At 46.6% G+C, this 17,050-nt stretch overlaps 1 protein-coding gene across 1 annotated transcript in view; it reads right to left on the reverse strand.

Annotated features, from left to right (window-relative positions):
* The window catches only part of LOC143211614 (dynein axonemal heavy chain 5-like), a 44,374-nt gene extending 27,824 nt beyond the window's left edge, over nt 1–16,550 (reverse strand). The window contains exons 1-5 of the mRNA XM_076429446.1: nt 15,169–16,550; nt 11,019–14,596; nt 10,558–10,784; nt 8,256–8,567; nt 3,150–3,601 (exon numbers count right to left, since the gene is read on the reverse strand). Of these exons, the coding sequence (XP_076285561.1) occupies nt 3,150–3,601; nt 8,256–8,567; nt 10,558–10,784; nt 11,019–14,596; nt 15,169–16,550 (5,951 nt within the window). The remainder of the gene's footprint in view (nt 1–3,149; nt 3,602–8,255; nt 8,568–10,557; nt 10,785–11,018; nt 14,597–15,168) is intronic.
* Nucleotides 16,551–17,050: the final 500 nt, after the last annotated feature.

The following is a 17,050-nucleotide window of genomic DNA, read 5'->3' on the forward strand; positions in this document are numbered from 1 at the left end:
AGCTATGTGGATTTATCTAGGGTGGTTCTGTGCGTTTATCTAGGACTGCTTCTGTGAGTGATGATCTTAAACATCTGTTTGTCATCCGTAACAACTGTGACATGGCAGGTGTTGCCTACGTCCCTCCGAACCGTTCACAAGAGGCCGGTCGCCCTCCGGCAGTATCGAAACGAAACGGCCGTTGCGATCGCTCTCCTTGGGAAGTCCGACTACCAGTGGAACAAAATTATCGCGTTTAAATGTCGCGCCACTGGGCGCGACGCGAAGTTACACGGCCGTAGCCGAACCCCAAGGAGGGGCCCGGATCCTATTTCCTGCCGAATTTGCGAGAACACCTTGAGAAGAGGAGCTCGGAGGACCTATCGCGGATCATGGCTCGTGACGGAACACCAAAGGGAGGACTGAGCCCAGGCCAGCGAACCTGGAGGCGCCAATGAAGGAATGTGGACGCGAGATGAACATCCTCTCGACTCCGGTCATCACTTTGCGAGCGACAGCGTGCCAGCGAGGATCGCCGCAGTAAAATCTGCGATTTGTCGGAGGCCAGGGGCCAAGAAAGCGGGATCCGGCGCTGTCGCGAAAATCCACGCGATAGTCCCGAGTGTCGCACTGGAGGAAATAGATGAGGAAGTAGGAGGGCGCCTTGCTTCCGCATTCCCGAGCCGGCTCGAACTGAGTCACTGGGTCGTAGGACTGCGCTAATACTAGTCGCGTTATTCCGAACCTTAACGATTGCGTTATCTTTTGTATTTTGTGACTGCCGCACTGCGAGGGGACGATTCGTCTGCGCTTGGTAAGTGCCGGTCAGGTCTTTGCGACGGTATTATTGTTGAGTGACCAGTTCGTGTTGGATCGGTGACGTTATTTGGCGGGTACCAATTTCGCGTCGCGAACCACGCGTCCTCCGGCGTGGCCGAAGGAACGGGAGAAGCTGTCCCGCGAGGCACGCGAGGCCGTGGGTCGTCACGCCGTCGATTGTGGTTGAAACGAATATCGGGGCTTGCGATTTTTGCGGGAAACTAATTAGCGGCTATCCTCGAGACGTTCCACGGTGGGACGACGTGCCCGTTTCGTTTGCTTCGACTTTGCCGCGTCCTCCGTCCAGTCAACGAGAGAACCGCGTTCGTCACTGGAGCTCGGCAGATTCGCGCCATATCGGCTTGTAATACACGCGAGAATTTTGTGACTGCCGAGCTCGACGCGATAGAGAAAATTACGCGCGACCGGCCGAACATCTGCCGTGTTCCTTTCTAATCGCGCCGGCAAATTTTTGACTGCCGCCGGTTTCCACCGGTGGCTTGTGACCAACGGTCGAATAAACGACAGTTATTTGCCCAAAATCTTGTAATTTACTCTTCCTGTGAGAAATGTTCCTGTCGCGGGGAATGCCCCGTCCTTTCCCTCACGTGGAACCCTGAACCTGTTCGCGGCTATTCCAGGGTATCGCGCAATCCTCGCGGTGACTCGGGATCCTTGTTCGGTATTCGCGGCTCTTTCGATGTTTTCGCGTGGCACGATAAAGTGCCTGGCTCCCGAATTTCGTTTTGTTTTCGATCCGACAAATTCTGTCGATCCGAATCCGCGAGCGATTGTTTGTCCCGGGAGGACCACGTGTCGCGCGACCGAGCGTGGCCCGGCTTTGAAGCCTGTAAATTCCCGTTGCCGGCTGCTTGTCCGTCGGCGGAAAAGTTACCGTCGTGACACAACATAATTTAAAACCGCACTAGTGCGAATTGCGAATCGTATGTTCAATCACGAGTATAAAAAGATCGCGTCCGAGATTGGTCAACGATCAAACTACTCGACACGATTAAGGTATCCGAATATTCAGATGCCTCGGGTACTCGCCCAAGTCCGCCCGATTTTTTCGGCCCGACCCGAACCCGTATATTCGGGAACCCGCGCACTCCTACTAAAAAGCTGTAAACATCGGCGTTCTTAAATTTTTTGAATGCTTGTATATACCCTTTCGAGTTGCTCCTATCAAATATCGCCATAAATGCATAAAATTCGCTGTCAAGTAATAATTAAAGAAAATAGTCTCATTGGTTCAATTTTTCTTCTGACTGTATGTAATTGTTTAGGATTCAGCGTCGTATTAAGTCAGTTTAAAATGTCGCGGGCGAGCGATACGGCCCTTCGTACCTCCCCGCGTTACACGGACCCAGGATTTACGCTCCTGGGGATCAACTGTACGCGAATCCCATGTTTTTGACGATTCTCGGTATCGCACTCGTGATGTATGATCACGTGATTACCGAGAACCACCGTTAATCGCTCGTCTTACTTCGTTTGATGAGATTCGTTAGATCAGGCATGCCCAGGTGGACGATTTGGGAGCAGGAGCAATCGACCCTGCTCCTGAGCAGGGTCGGAGCAGTGACCTTGCTCGGACGTATGGAAGGGGAACCCACCAATTGTAAACGGAACACGAGAGGAGACGAGAAGAAGAGCGTATGAGAGTGGGGCGGCGTCTACGTTGTTGTAGTCTGACCACTCCGGCGCGCTCTCCACTTCCCCACGCCCCTCCCACTCGTCTTCTCTCGTGTTTACAAGTCACGCTTAGTGGGTTCCCCTTCCATACGTCCGATCTGCTCTGAGAGCATACGGGGAGCAACTTGGGAGCACGGAAGCTGCTCTGAGAGCAAAGAGCTGTGCATGCCTGCGTTAGATCGTTCACACGCGTCACACGTCAATCGCGCCCTTTGCTCAAGTCTTTTCGCTCCGCCGTACGGGATCCTCGACAATTGCGCTCGCCCGTCCGCGCCCATTCGTTTGGACTTGTTCTCGTTTCCGCGATTGCGTGTAATAAACCACGTCTCATCACCTAACGTGCAACGAGTCTCCAATTCTTTCGTTCGGCTTCTTTCCGCTTACGCTTCCCACGCGATTCCCCAATCCGGACTCCCGTCTGTGTTCGCACCCGATCCTTTCATCCATTTTCCATACAGTCCACTCCTAAACCCAAACTAGTCCCGGGTTCCCGAACACTAATCCTAAAATCCCGTATCATGTTACACTTCTCAGCGATTGAACTTCTACGTCCCTGAAGGGGCACACTCTGCAGTAGTAAGGATGAATTTTTCACAAATATCTTGCACATGTATTTTCACATTTATCGAGACATTATTGTATACGAATTTCTGCACCTGTCGACTTCTTGTCGTAAGAATATGTTCATTGGTAACAACGCTCCCATTCGTAGAAGCGCTTCTTTCACTTCGAAAGCGTTGTATTGTTTCGGCAATTTGGTCAACATGTCGCTAGCTAGTTTGTACACCACGTTCTCCCTGCTTTCGCCACCCTGTGAGCCTCCTTCCTTCGGCTGCACGCTAAGGATTGTGTCTAGTATTCCCTTCGCTGTATTTATTTGATAGGTAATGTCCGCATTCGGATGCAATCCGAACACTTCCGGAGTGTCCGTCGCCGGCAAAGCATCGATGTAATCAATGTACCCTTGAAGATTCCTGGTCTGCGGTACCTTGTATCCACGGTAAAATTCGAAACCAGGCCGTAACAGTACATCGCAGAACCAGACGTGTGTAAACGTAGTCAGTAATCGCTTGTCAAAGTCGTCGGTGACTCTGCCGCCATATTGGACCTGTATTGTGTGTGTGAGAGAGAGAGAGAGAGACAGAGAGAGAAGTTGAACATAATATTCACAGCTTTACCTTAAACTGGCATCGAAAATAGATTCTACTACAACGAATGGAACAAAACTTTATATAAAACTGGTATCTCTAAAACTTTTATAAGAAATATGCATTTTTCGGAATTTTGGAGATTTTCAATTTTTCGGAATAATCCGAAAAAATGTACTTTAATAACCATAATAAGACGCAACTACCATAATAATGTAAACGTGGTCATCTAATAACTTCAAAATCAGCAATATCAAGTTTTTGGAATTTTTTAAAAATCGACTTTGTAGTAAAAAATTTTCAAGAAATTCAAATTTATTCCGAATTTTTTGTCAAGCAGAACAGAAGAAATACAGCATAATTTATTAAACAGTGGTCTCCACTGTAACTACCGTTATGTTAGGAGTAGCAATTTGAAAAGAAATGTCATTTTAGTTTGAGGGCACATTTGCCCTCTTTATCTGGCTTTTACTGGGTATTTTTTCACCATAGAAAGAAATTGCATATTTTTGAAGGGTACAGTGAGGTTTCGTTTCGTTGTTAATTTAATTTTTTTTAATCAGAATATGAAGGTCGCCTTGGTTTTTAAAAATATTGTACAGTATTATTTTTTGAAATAACTTTTTTGTTTAAAATTGCACAAAGAAAGTGCAATTACAAAGTAAATAAAGTTATCATTCAGCCCAGTGATTAGATTTATTCTGTATAACATAGCAGTTCAAAAATTCCGACAACCATATAGTTTATCGAAAATTGTACAAAACATGGGTCTGGCCAGGGACATTTACCGGACAGGGATACCAATCTTTGATTTTTGCCGAACGTAGAAAAGGACAGCGATGTTCGAGGGCTTCGGTCGCCGAGAAGTGTAAACATAACTTGTGGCAGGTAACCTCCTACACTCGCCACAAGATGGACAGATAGTTAAACATCTTTCACGCTAGTACCTGATCCGTCACCAATCCCTATATATACCGTCCTTCCAACCGCCTTCTGAAATCCCAGCGTCTAAGGCAGGGCCACGGACCTAAGGACTGTGCGTAATTCTGTGGGGGCATCGGGAAAGACGGAGGGGGTATCAACTTGACATGAACAATATGTGGTGCGGTCTATAGGCGACTTTAAATACTAGTGAAGCGTCTGTAGCACGTGGAATAACCCCACTTCTTTCGCTCGCGCATCTCGCTCCCCGTGACGCTCATAGCACTATGGCCGCTACGGGGAACGAGACGCGCGGACGGGAGAAGTGTTCCCGCAACGTTATATAGATGGCAACACTAGTTGTTCAATGTAGAGGCTGTGTTCCCCCACTCCCATGTTACCAGAGTGGGGATCGGCGAAAGCCGTTGGCAACGCCGAGCTCCCGCTCTATACCTCTTGAGCTTCAACACCCGAGCTGGACGGTTGTCCGTTAAGCAGCGAGTTATCATTCTACTACTTCCTTCGTCCTCCGTGATAGAGTCGAACATAACCTCGACACTGGGTCGAGGCGGCGAGTAGGCGCCAATAGCTAGAAATCTTCCAACCATCTGGGGACTTCAACCTACAATTGGTGACCCCGACGTGATCTTTTCGTCGGGACGTCGGAGCATTCAACCTACATCAACACAACATGGCCACATTACGACCATCCCTATCCCCGCTAACTCGACGCCCCCTCTCATCCAGAAGTCTACTTTCCGCTCAGTCCTTAGGTCCGTAGGCAGGGCCCGCTAGATAGCCTTACCGATGAGTCCTCTAGCGGGCCTAGGACGAAACGCTCCTCTTCCTTTTCCTTCCCAACAACACATCTTACAGCCGCTAAACTAATTCAATACTAAAACTTGGGACTTTCACCAACATATTCGTGACATTTTTCTAATCAAAATCGTTCTAAATATGATATAATTCCGATGATATTTACTTGTGTAATTGTTGAGGATGAGGGTTTGTTGGTAGGAAGACACTTTGATAGAAGTACTTGAGTGTACGGATGTTTAAACTGAAGGTACACATAACTGAATGTCGTTATACGAATATATGATTGAGAGTACATGGGACGGCGTGGTCGCACTGAGTCGTTATGTTGTAACTGCTCACCCGAGCTCGTGTGCGTTCGGCTGGGCGTGCGCGAGACCCCAACAGTAATGAATGATGAAAGTTTGGAACGCAAAGAAGGACAGCGTATGGGAAAGAAAGAGTCGCTGAGAGTCGCAGCACGCCGGCACAGTTCAAAGCAGGCATGCACAACTGGACGATTCGGCTCGTGAGCCGGTCGCGAGCTGGCTGCTACACATAGGGTGGGGAGAACTGCAACAGTAGCCGATCACGAGCTGCTCTTGGAACTACGAGTTGCGTGTTACGAGTCAGGGGCCGCGAGCAGCACGAGTGGCCGGCAAAGTGTTGTTACCCTAGGGATATGGTATCAATTTGTTATTTAACTAGGAATGACGCGCAGACGAACCCGATGCGAAACCGGGGAGCTGCTAGGAGGTTGTATAACGACGCGGACGAACCCTATGCGAAATTGGGAAGCCGCTGGGAGGTTGGATAAGAGCACATACGAACCCGATGCGAAATCAGGGAGCTGTTAGAATGCGGACGAACCCAATGCGAAATTGGGGAGCCACTAGGTTGGATAAATGTCTGTTCGGACAATTGGAATGTCACGAACGAACCTGATGCGAAATCAGGGAGTCGCTAGGATAATTAGTAAACCTCGTAACTAGTATAATTGAACTGATACTATCCGAGCGGTAAGATTGTATCGTGTGGGGACGTTCAATTATTTGATTAGGATATTGGACAATAATTAGGCGTTTAATGAATTTGCGTTAATTATCAAAGAACACAAATATGTTCTTACTAGCTTTTGCCCGCGGCTTCGCTCGCACAGAAAACCGTTTAATGCCCTCGGAAATTGATATTGTTTCTCCATATAAAACCTTTTAACCCCCAATTCACCCCTATAGAGTTTTAATTTTATGTCATGCCGCAATCTTAGATTTCAAAACCCCTTTTCACCCCCTTAGGGGATCAATTTTTTAAAATGCCGAAATAGGTGTTTGATTAATTATATCAAAGAGCATTAAGACCAAGTACGAAGTAAATCCGACCACGAACAAAATATTCCTCATACAAACGTTGCAACCCCTTTTCACCCCCTTGGGGATTGAATTTCGAAATATCCTTTCTTATCCCTTGTATAGATCATAAGGGAAACCTCTGTGCAAAATTTCAGCTTTCTAAGTCCAAGGGTTTAGCCTGGGCGTTGATAGGTGAGTCAGGACTTCGCTTTTATATATATAGACTATAAGACTTCGTGTTACAATTGTGTAATTGTCTCGAATGGATTGAATTTAGAATTGAAAGAATTGAAAGATGATATTACGTAAACTAAGATGCACGGTGTTGACGCACTGGCAATGCAGGGGTCTCGGAGCAACTTTATCACTGCCTAATAGATTTTACACCGAACTCGCGGAATCTATACGGTTGAACTTGAATTCGAAGGGAACTTTAGCCCGATCTCACTGGTAATTGACTTCCAAGATGCAGCACGACGCGACATGAATTCGTGATTACAACAGTACACTCCCACGAGAGTAGAAATGCAAGGGCTTATATAGCCCTGCAATGACGGGTGATACTTGTCAGTACCCTTCAAGTGAACATTCGTATTTTGTCAACGACAAGTTGGTCGTGCGTTCGTTCGGGCCCTAAACTAAACTAAACAGCTATGTAGATTTATCTAGGGTTGCTCTGTTCGTTTATCTAGGACGGTTCCTGCCAGAGATGATATTGAACACCTGTTCGTCATCCGTAACATGTGCATGCCCGGTTCAAAGGCTTTCCCATACGCTGTTCTTTTTTCGGTCCGAAACATTTAAATATTTGGTATAATTTTCATTAGAAAAATGCCACGAATAGCTTGGTGAAAGTTCCATAGAAAAATTGAAAAATAAAGAAGTTTTGTTATAGGCTGATCCTACTACTAATAGTAGTGGTCTCCTGGTCTTATACCGATATACCCGACCTGTATTATGTTACACCAGGCAGTTCCAACCTATTTCCCTCCGACAACAGTAAGATCCCCCACCATCGAACCTCTTCCCACTACTACGTACAGCCATAGAGTTAGTGAGTGGGGCGGCAGCGGTGGCAGTGGAGGCGCGGGAGGGAACAGGGACAAGATTCGACGGTTACAATGTATGCGTGTGCATCGCGTCGCGCGGCACGCGGCTCTCGTGGTAGGAGCTTCCCACTACTATTCATAACAATGAAGTCTAAGAGTGGGGGAAGAGTCTGAGCGGGAAAGGTGCCTCGAAAAGCACCGGTGCTACTCGTTGGAACTGCCTGTGTTAGGCCGTCCACACACGGGACGATTACAAGTGGACGGCCTTACACTTCTCGGCGACTCAGGCCTCTCGAGCTTCATGGCTCCTCACGGGATATGTATACACCGCGGTAACAGGGATAGTTCTGGGACAATTAAAAAGATAAAACACTGTAGTTAGAGTACAGTAAAGATTCAGTGGAAAACGTGTACTTTCTGCAATGAATTGTAGGTAACAGAAAAAATTCTATTGTTCCGCAATAAAACAGTAAATATCTTACTATATTAATTGTACATACCTCTCCAAGCATATAGCAGACAGTCGGCCATGACACTCCTCTTTTTGGATCCATGTCGTCTAAATGATTCTGTATAAATTGAACAGAGGCCGCAAAATCGGCTTGATTAAATTCATATGGAATATTCCACCCAAGGGGTCCAAATTTCCTGCGTTCTTGAACGACTGTATGCAAAAATGCTACTGCATACAGTAAAGGTGGCCATTGCGATTGTGTGCTATAATCCAATGTATCTTGCGTTACAGCTTGGTAGGTTCTCTTCAAACTGGCTCTGATACCTTGTGGCGGCTCGTTTGTGAATTTGATCGCCATCTGAAACAAATTTAATTGTTGAACAACCTACAAATGATACGATTTATCGTACAACTAATTGTACGACAGTTCCTTCGATAGTTTGAACGACATCCAACAGCTGTACCGTTTGCGCTCCTGTTGTACAACTTGTAATCAGTGTCGCCAGATCAGGGGAATTGACTCGAATCGAGGAGAATACAGTCACCCTCTCTCTGCCAGTATTGGATTAGTCACTATACATTGTGACATATGCACGATAGAGATGAAACACATCACGTGACCGCGTCGTGGCGGAATCATGGGAGAATAGCATCGTAGAAAGGGAAGGGTAGAGTGGAAGACAAGTCTTAAGGGTGTGGGTCCGGCTTGGTCCGGTTGGAGCGAGAGTATGGTGGCACTCGCACACATCACTAGAAACTGTATGCGTACACGAGGATTGCAAGGGTCCGGCTTCTGTCTAATCACGTCTTGCTAATACACATTTGGGGCCCCTACGTAGTCACAATCGCTAGATAAAAGATCAATCTAGCGCGCGAGCTGGCCAAAGTGGCTTACTTTTGCGTTTTCGAGGCGTAATTTGCATTATTCGGCAGCAAGTGACTGTCGCTCGACAGCCACGATAGGCGGTAGCACTGTCGCACCGCCATAATGCTTCTCTAACTCCGCTACATACAGCCGAATAATACAAATTACGCCTCGAAAACGCAAAAGTAGGCCACTATGGCAAGCTCGTGCGCTAGATTCATCTTTTATCTAGCGATTGTGACCACGTAGGGGTCTCAAATGTGCATTATAGAGAAATGGTTTGTCAGATACCGAACCCTTGCATTTGCCCAATCCGCCAAGGCACACGTACACGCTGCCCGAGCGGTGAGTCTGTGCCACACACTCTCACTCGAGCACACCAACGCAGCATCATCGTCAGCCATATAGTGATGTAACGTTTTCGTATGAAGCCTAACTTACCAGCAACACTTCTCATCCTCTGTTTTACCGATACAGTGACTGAATCACCGGGAGACTGACGACTGAATGATGAGAAACGTAGCGGAAAAATGCCGGAGTTGTAGTTTCAGAGGACTGTTTCTTCTGAGATATGCTTCCGCTCCCGACGGACGGTTGATTTAGATACGTTTGTTTTAACATAATAAACGTTGCATTGACATTGTATGTGTCCCCGCTAACGCGCGAGCTTCCCACCGTTTCTATAGGGATCCCACTTCTCTCGATATTTAAGAAAACGTGTGTCTCTTGACAGTGGCAGCATTGTTGCCCAATGCTTCTCGCGGCTCCGCTACATGCTCCCGAATAATGCAAATTACGCCTCGAAAACGCAAAAGTAGGCCACTTTGACGAGCTCGCGCGCTAGATTTATCTTTTATCTAGCGATTGTGACTACGTGGGGCCCCCAAATGTGCATTAACGAGACGAATAGCCGGATCTGCACTCTTAATTTGTAAAAATGCCAGTGTGTATTGTGAAAGGTACTGTTCCCTGCTAAAAATGTAGTACAGGCGCTACACCAGTATTTAAAGTCGTCTATAGAGCGCACCACAGTGTGGCCCCATTCAAGATGGCCGCAGTTAACCATCCCTCCCTACTCGTGGCACGCCCCCTCTCACCCATAAATCTACTTTATGCTTAGCCCTGTCAATTGGCTGACCATGTCAACACGCTTCTAGGTTAATAAGTCGTTAACAAAGCCTCAGACGCCATTTTTTTAAAGGAAAATATCGCTTGAAATGATCTCAGGAACCTCCCATTTCCGGATATTGAAGGAATTTTGAGATACCCTGTATGATATGATCTAAGGTCGTAACTAACCCGCTAATGGTAGAGAGAGGATAATTGCATTCCCCTCAATTTCCTCTGTTTGGTGACATTGCATACGACGCGACGTGAAGGACAACAAGTCGTATAGTCTGTTACAGGTTTTTATAGGCTTTTACACGCAGCATGCAATTAACTTTTATGTTTTCTACTTGTTTAATCAATATACGATAGAAACCTGCAATAAACCAATGGGAAATTGTGCGTGCACTTCAGTGGTCATCCAAAGTCTGAACAGCTCATTGACCGTTTCCGTTTCAACGAGGGCGTCCATAACTTCCGTACAAAACGGAAGCGACAAGTGAATATTTTGCAGCAGCACCCACCCGCCGGTATTCATGGCGTCTGAGATCAATCTACGGGCGTGAAATTCCTGACCTTGACCCATGGACACTAACCTGAGTTCTGTAACACCAATGGAACGATGAGAATGATACTTACCAACTAAGCCTATCGAGCACTAAAAGCGACTGGAAGGAATAACGTCTGTACACGATATAAATCAAATTTCGGCCTTAAAGTTTGCATATATGGATGACATTATTGTACTCGTTACGTTTTGCATTCAAAGACATTAAACTTCAGTTCAATCGTTCAATTAACTGCGACTGTATGGTAGTTTGAAGACAGTTTACTCACGAATAGATTTCTGTTTTGCCAGCGCTGTTATCTGTGGGCTAGGGTCAGATCCAATTGATAATATGCATATAAGCGGAGTTCGGACTTCCGATTCCAACCAAGTGGCCTCTAAGTCTAAAATTTTGGCTTCTCCATACTCCTTTCCCAAGGATTCGACCACATACTTTCTTGCCTGAGACAAGGTTCTGTCCGGACTCCATGATCTAATCAAAAGCAACTTTCTGAACACGTCCAGCTTTTTCTGATAGCCGCAAGGAAGTTCTTCCTCTTCGGGCTTCTCTTTTTCGTACCACGACCTCCACTCTCTCTCGCCAAATTCAATCTTGGCTAAAACGTCCCCAAATGTCTTCAGCTTGCTGATTTCTACCAGGTTCAACCAAGTGATATCGAGGATCCATTTGAACGGCTTTGGGGCGACGGCGTTCAAATCCAATGATGCACCGCCTTTTATGAACGCGTTGAACTCGGAATGAGATATCGTACCCCTGTGGCAATCTATCTTCATCGCTAGCATCAACGTGAATAGTGATTTGTGCCTCTCGTACAGACTTCGCAGCGTGAAAGCCCATACTTCGTAGGTCAAGTGACGGAGAATTATACTTATTCGTTCGTTGGTAATTGGGCTTTTCGTTGACTTGGTGATCGAGTTGTCGAATATAGTTAGGAATTGTCTCAACGAATTCTGATACATGACGTTCACGTTGCTCATCTCTACGATCAAGAAGTAAAGAATGGAGCCTCTAGATGCGACCGCACGGAATTCTTCTCGAGCCAAGGTGATCTTCTTCTTCGTTAATGCTGACACTTTGAGCTTTTCGTTCACCGACTCCGCCGTCGTTTTGGTTTCTCTAAGCACGTTGATGAGCGCCTCATCATCTACCAAGGTGCCCTCGGACGATGTGAGTCGGTGCAACAGCGTACTCTCCAGTTCTTTCATCGATCGTTGATTCGTCATCACAGACTCGAAGAGAGCTACCCTCTCAGCCTCCAAGTCTGCCTTCTCCATTAAAATGACCCTACCCAACAACTGATCTTCTAAACCAAGCATGGTAACCGTGAAGTCGATTATCGACGTCTTCGCTGATATTTCCGGGCTGTACGCGGGATTTGGTAGCTTCGTGGTGATGTACAGCATGAAGCCAGGCATCACGTCGCACTCCTTGTCACCGACGATCACCTTTTCGATTGAGCCAGACTTGATGAAATTTTTTTCCAGCACGTTATCGAGAACCGGATCTAATTCTTCTGCTATATCTTCTATCAACAACGGCCTACCTAGAGACAGACTGTCCTCGAGATGCGTCCTGAAGTATTTGTGATTCAGAGACGTGATCTGTAACTCGTTCATGCATTCTTTGTTCTTAATCCACATTTTCCCCTGATTTTGTGGATCGACTAAGAGAGGGTACGACGAGGATTTCGTCACAATTAATGCGTTTTGCACGGACAATTCATCGTTTGGTAAACCTTGAAGGGTCCACTCTGACATGGTTGCACTGTCAACCAGCATGTTAGTGATATTCAAATTCTTGGTGAAAGGAATAGACTTGGTTGCTAATATGTTCATCCAGGAGGATACTAAGCCTGCTCTGTACTGTTGATTATAAGGTCCGCAGTATGATAAGAAACCAGTAGCTAACAGAACATCACCCACCAATCGTCCCAGTTGGACTTTAAACTCGCTGCTTTGTTCGGTCCAGCGTATCTTTTCACCTCCGAGTCCGTTGATCAGAGCAGTGGCAGCCGTCATTTTCCTGATGCAGACGTTCGCGGCGTCTGTCAGTCTTTGTTTCTCCGCAACAGCTGAATCGTACTGCTCTTTAACAGCTTGCAACGCCATTTCTCGTTCCGATAATTCTCGCTCCGCGTTGGCAAGATCCTCCATCGCAACTTTCAATCTCGCTTCCTGCAATGCTAAGTTAGCTTTCAGCGGAAGGACCTCTTTGTTAACGGAGTGGAAGAAAGCCATGGCCTTCGTCCAGGACAACAAACCCGCTACGTCACCGCAAACTCGTCTAGCAGTCTCCATGTTGTAGTCTTCCATTTTGAAATATGGTTGTAATAATTCAACCATCTCGTTGTTGATGATGTCCTTTGGATAATTTTGCAGCTGGAGAAGGAAAGTCGTACTAGCCATCAGCTTCAAAGATTCCGCCCACGACGGCTTCGGGCAGAGTGCAGTATTGTCTGGCACTACTGGACCAATCTTACGCTGAAACAGAATCAGCACGCAGTCCATAATTCTCATGATCAGATGGGGGGGTCTACCTAATTTTCGCACAGTAGCTATGTGGGCAGGCTTGATCGTATTCAGAGCGGCCTCCGCTTCTTCCAATGCTGGCTTAGCAGCCTCTAGCTTCTGTTCAGCAAGTGCTTTCTCTTCGGCTATGCAAGCCACCAACTGCTCGGCCTTTTCTTTCACTTTTTGCACTTGATTCTTGAAAGCTTCCGCTTGCATCGCTCTCTCCGTTACCTCCAACAGAACCGTTTCCGCCTTTTCGGAAGCTTGGACCAGTTCCTGTTCCATCATAGCGAGATCCCTTTTTAGGAGCTCCACCGATATCGAAGCCTCTTCCAGTTTCGCTAAACCTGTGTCCATCCTCTTAGCTCCCTCTCCGAGTTCGTGTTGCTTGCTGTGATAAATATTCTTGTAGCCTCCAATGAAGTTCAAATACGATTTCGGAGTGACGTGCGTAGCTCTGCGAAACCTTTGGAAATACTCTGCGGACTTTATGGAAACGATGTCCTGTATGGAGCCCAGCGCGTTCACCAGCTCAGCTTTAACTTCGTCAGTGCATGCAATATCAAAGTCATGTAGAAAGTGTTTAGCAACTAGGATTAGAGCATCCTTGGGCCACGGCTGAAACCAGTCGATCGTACATCCTGATATCAGAGCTGGGAAACGTTGGGCACGGTTTCTGAATTTTTCTCCGACAGGGGAGAAGCAAAATACTACATGCAGATTGTGGCATGTCCTCTGAAGGAAAAACTCCATCACGAGTTCGTTGTTGATCGTCCGCTTCGGATTCTCGCGTTTTAAAATCGGCGTCAGCTCGGTAATGATCTCCTGCTGCTCGTCTCGCGTGAACAAGTTGCTGATGACGCCGGAACTGAGTATATTGTTCAAATACTCTAAGAAACCTTCCTCCTTGATGTCCAGATCTGTGAATATGAACGTGGTCCCTTTTCCCTGGGCACCGCACGTTCGATAAAGATACTTGAGGTCTTCCAAAAAGTTCGCCACGTTGTACGATCTGGTCAGCGTAATTTGATGTGTTTTATAGCCAGCGATAAAAGAGGATAACTTCGTCAGGCTCTGTTTACCCGAACCGCCGACACCGACCAACATTACGTTCCCTTTCGGGTGCCTGATGACTCGCGAGATTTTTACCAGATGCAACATAGCGTCGGGAAAGAAAACCAGGTCCATGCCCGAACCCCTTTGCATTTCGTTGAACTGCGACAGAAACATCTCCAATCTGTCTCTCAGTATCTGGTCGTCGTAAACTGGCTCGTATACCTTTGGCAACTCCACGTCGGCATCTTCACTTTCTTCACCGGTAGGCTCGGGGGCGTCTCTGAAAATTACGATAATGACAGTTGAACAATTAAATCTGTTACGTTTCAAATTCAACACTTCCAAAAAGATAGGACAATCAACATTTCTTTGTTCTTCCATATGATATCGGGAGAAAATGTACATTTTTGTAAATCTACAGTAATCTCCCATTTTAAGTCCGGCGGAGGAAACCGCTCTGTCACTTCGTCTACCCATTCCACTAGGGGACATACCCCGCGAGGGGCCGTGAAGCTCGTGCTGCCTCAGTCGCCGAGCAGCGTAAATATGCCGCATTTACACTGCTCCGGAGACCGAGGCAGCTCGAGCTACTCGGCCCCTCGCGGGGTATGCCTCTCAGTGGAGTGGGTAGGCAAGGGAGAATTTTAGTGGATACTCTCAGGGATAAATATCGCGGCTTTACTATACCAACTCATTAACTTTGTAATGTATGAAAATTGTGTGTAGACATGTATATTCGTTGTAGCCATTTTAAAAACTGAAAGTACATGAATTGAATTTGATTTGCAAAAGGATGAGTTTGGGGTGCAAAACCTATAATAGGATGTCCTGTCATTTTGTCTCTGACTGTACCTCATAAAGTCCACGAATGCAGGACAGTGGTCCAACATATCCACGTATCTTTGCCCCAGCATTTCGTTGGTGACACGGACTAGTTCTTCCTCGAACCACTTTTTGTCCGCTTGTATCGTGAATCGGTCACTGAAAACCCGACAGCATTCGTGCTTCCACAACAGCATCAGTACGTTCTCCTTATCAATAACGGTCGACAACGTGCCAACCATACCTTGCCAAATCCTTGACAAATCTCGAAGGCTGAACACATAGTGGAACTTCGCCGGTGTCGGTAACAGAGTGGTTCTGGTCCGATTCCAAAGTATCCTGGTCAAAGGGACCATTTTCTTCACGAGGCCTCTAATCTCCGACGAAAATCCTCTCTTGGTGTTGTAGTGTCCCTCCCCGAGCACACTGAAGATCCGATCGATCGATACTTCATCGGGCAACGTGCAGTTGAAGATACAGAACTGCCTCTTCAGCCTCGAGGGAATGTCGTTCCGTCCTCCGCCGGGTTGGCACATCGCAGCGAGGAACGTCACGTCCACTATACTGATGAAGTCCCCAGGTTTCTCAAGCGAATAGAATCCTTTCATGTCCATTGTCTGGCGCACGATCTCATTGGTGATTTGGTCGCCCCATTCGTTTATCTGTGGCAAGTTGACGTCGTCGATAAAGATTAACATTTTTTTGCCTCCCGGTGGTCCAAACGTGTTCCCCAAACGTTTCTCAACGTAGCTTTCGATGGTCTTTTGAAATTGGTACGGGCTAGTGGCCGAACTAAAATTGAACGACCGATTCAACGTGGTTTCCGGGTTCGCTTTCTTCATGTAAGACTTCATCATTACCGTCTTGGCCGAGCCCTGTTCGCCTATCAACAAAACAGCCTTATCCTGCTGACCGATTAAATCGATCAAGTATTGAATTCTCACGTTGTCTGGTATTGGGACTAACACGTTACTGTAATCGGGTGACGAGTATTCTGGGTAAACGTAGTTAGTTAGCATACTGTGCCACGTGTCCCATTTCCCCTTCTCAGTTACAAAGAAATCGAACACCATCGCGTTAGGATATTTCTCGGACACCGGTAGATCTAAGCTTTCGAAGTTCCCGCGAAGGTACGAGTCATATTTATTCCTATCAGACGTTTCCAGAAGAGCTCCTATAGTCCATATCAATGCGAATACATAGAGACGCTTCAAGTGATCTACCGTCATCGGCTGACGTTTCTCTTCTTCGGCTTCTTCGTCCTCCTCGTCCTTTTCTTCTACAGTTTCAGCTGGCACTAATCCTTCCAGGAAACACAACATCTGCTGCACAATATTGCACTGAAGGACGTCGATGGTTAACGTCACAGCTTGAGTACTCCAGGAATAAATCTTGAAAATAATAAGAAACATATAGGTCGAGTTCACCGAGTACCGCACGTAACCTTTTTTTAAATACAGGATTATTCAGCTGGCTGCTCTTTTCCTTGCGTAACCAGTAATTTTTGACTTTTTTCTATAAATTTTTACCTTTCTCCTACGTTATCCAAGTTTCGAATTTGGTGGATCATTGGTTCAAAAGTTATAAATGTCTAAAGTTGATTCATTTGGTCAGTGTTTTTGATAGGTTAGCGTCGCTATGTTATGTGTAGTGACGGTCACGCGTCGCTTATCGAGCGGAGTCGCTAGGTGGCAGCACACGCACGCGGTATGTGGGGTTAAGGTTCCTATAACGGAGTCACCACTGTGGGACAGATATGTGTCCCTAACAAGGAAGTGCCAGAGGCCACGTAGATTGTACAGAGGATTAACTCAGGGTCACCAGTGTAGGGAAATTATTGTGAGCCTACACACTCACGTAGTATGACTCTATCAGAAGGAATATTGTTGAGGAGAATGATAGTTCACAGATA

The sequence above is a fragment of the Lasioglossum baleicum genome, chromosome 8 (assembly GCF_051020765.1).
Source record: "Lasioglossum baleicum chromosome 8, iyLasBale1, whole genome shotgun sequence".
Taxonomy (NCBI): Eukaryota; Metazoa; Arthropoda; class Insecta; order Hymenoptera; family Halictidae; genus Lasioglossum; species Lasioglossum baleicum.